Source organism: Acanthisitta chloris, unplaced genomic scaffold, assembly GCF_000695815.1.
Source record: "Acanthisitta chloris isolate BGI_N310 unplaced genomic scaffold, ASM69581v1 scaffold10907, whole genome shotgun sequence".
In the NCBI taxonomy this organism is placed as follows: domain Eukaryota; kingdom Metazoa; phylum Chordata; class Aves; order Passeriformes; family Acanthisittidae; genus Acanthisitta; species Acanthisitta chloris.
This window is the reverse complement of record NW_008680933.1, coordinates 5,391-6,594: the sequence shown is the minus strand read 5'-3', so window position 1 is coordinate 6,594 and position 1,204 is coordinate 5,391. Positions and strand designations below refer to the sequence as shown.

General features: G+C 51.0%; 1 protein-coding gene across 1 annotated transcript in view; it reads left to right on the top strand.

Annotated features, from left to right (window-relative positions):
• Positions 1-46: 46 nt before the first annotated feature.
• LOC103805268 (phosphoinositide 3-kinase regulatory subunit 4-like) overlaps positions 47-1,204 on the top strand; it is a gene marked incomplete at its 3' end in the record, with an annotated part of 4,888 nt that continues 3,730 nt past the window's right edge. Inside the window, exon 1 of the mRNA XM_009077908.1 lies at positions 47-785. Within this exon, the coding sequence (XP_009076156.1) occupies positions 56-785 (730 nt within the window). The remainder of the gene's footprint in view (positions 786-1,204) is intronic.

Here is a 1,204-nt window from a genome sequence, read left to right as displayed (position 1 = left end):
CCGCGCTGTGTTTGTCCGCAGGCTGACGCGGGAGAGCCCCGCAGGAGGAGGCGCCATGGGGAACCAGCTGGCTGGCATCGCCCCCTCGCAGATCCTGTCGGTGGACAGCTACTTCTCGGATATCCACGACTTCGAGTACGACAAGAGCCTGGGGAGCACTCGCTTCTTCAAGGTGGCCCGGGCCAAGCACCGCGAGGGGCTGGTGGTCGTGAAGGTGTTCGCCATTCAGGACCCGACCTTACCCCTGACGAGCTACAAGCAGGAGCTGGAGGAGCTGAAGATAAGGTTACACTCGGCGCAGAACTGCCTTCCCTTCCAGAAAGCGACCCTGTCCGAGAAGGCTGCCATGCTTTTCAGGCAGTACGTACGGGACAACCTTTACGACCGAATCAGTACCAGGCCGTTCCTGAACAACATTGAGAAAAGGTGGATCGCTTTCCAGATCCTCACCGCGGTGGACCAAGCGCACAAATCTGGAGTTCGCCACGGGGACATTAAAACGGAGAACATCATGGTCACCAGCTGGAACTGGGTGCTTCTGACTGACTTTGCCAGTTTTAAACCAACTTACCTTCCTGAAGACAATCCCGCTGACTTCAATTATTTCTTTGACACATCACGGAGGAGAACGTGTTACATCGCTCCCGAGCGCTTTGTTGATGGCAGTATGTTTGCTACGGAGCTGGAGAACATGAGGGACCCTTCGACTCCTTTGGTAGACTTGGCAAATAGCAATCAGCGAACAAGAGGGGAGTTAAAACGTGCAATGGATATCTTTTCTGCAGGTACTTGGAGCTATCAGGAGAGACCAGTGTGTTGTTTTGACTGTGTATCGTTGTGCAGAAAAGCTCATTTGGTTCTTTGCCTTTTACAGTGGGTTTAGAGAATAGCATGTCAAAAACTTGCTTATTTTAAGCATAAGACCCAAGTCCAAACCTATATCATTCACATAAATAGTACAGACACAACACAGTAAGCTACATAAATTAAGTGCATGACCATTATCTGAGGAGAGATATCACAAACTATTCTGTTATGGCTGAGCTCTGCTCTGGGAAAGAGGTGGTTCTGCAAGGCTCAGACCATCACCTTCTCATGGCTGAGAAGCATGTGCCTCATGGGACCTGAGGGGAGGAACCAGTCAGTGGTCCAGTTGCCTGGGGACTGAGCCAGCTTTCAGGATCATTTGGCAATATTGACATTA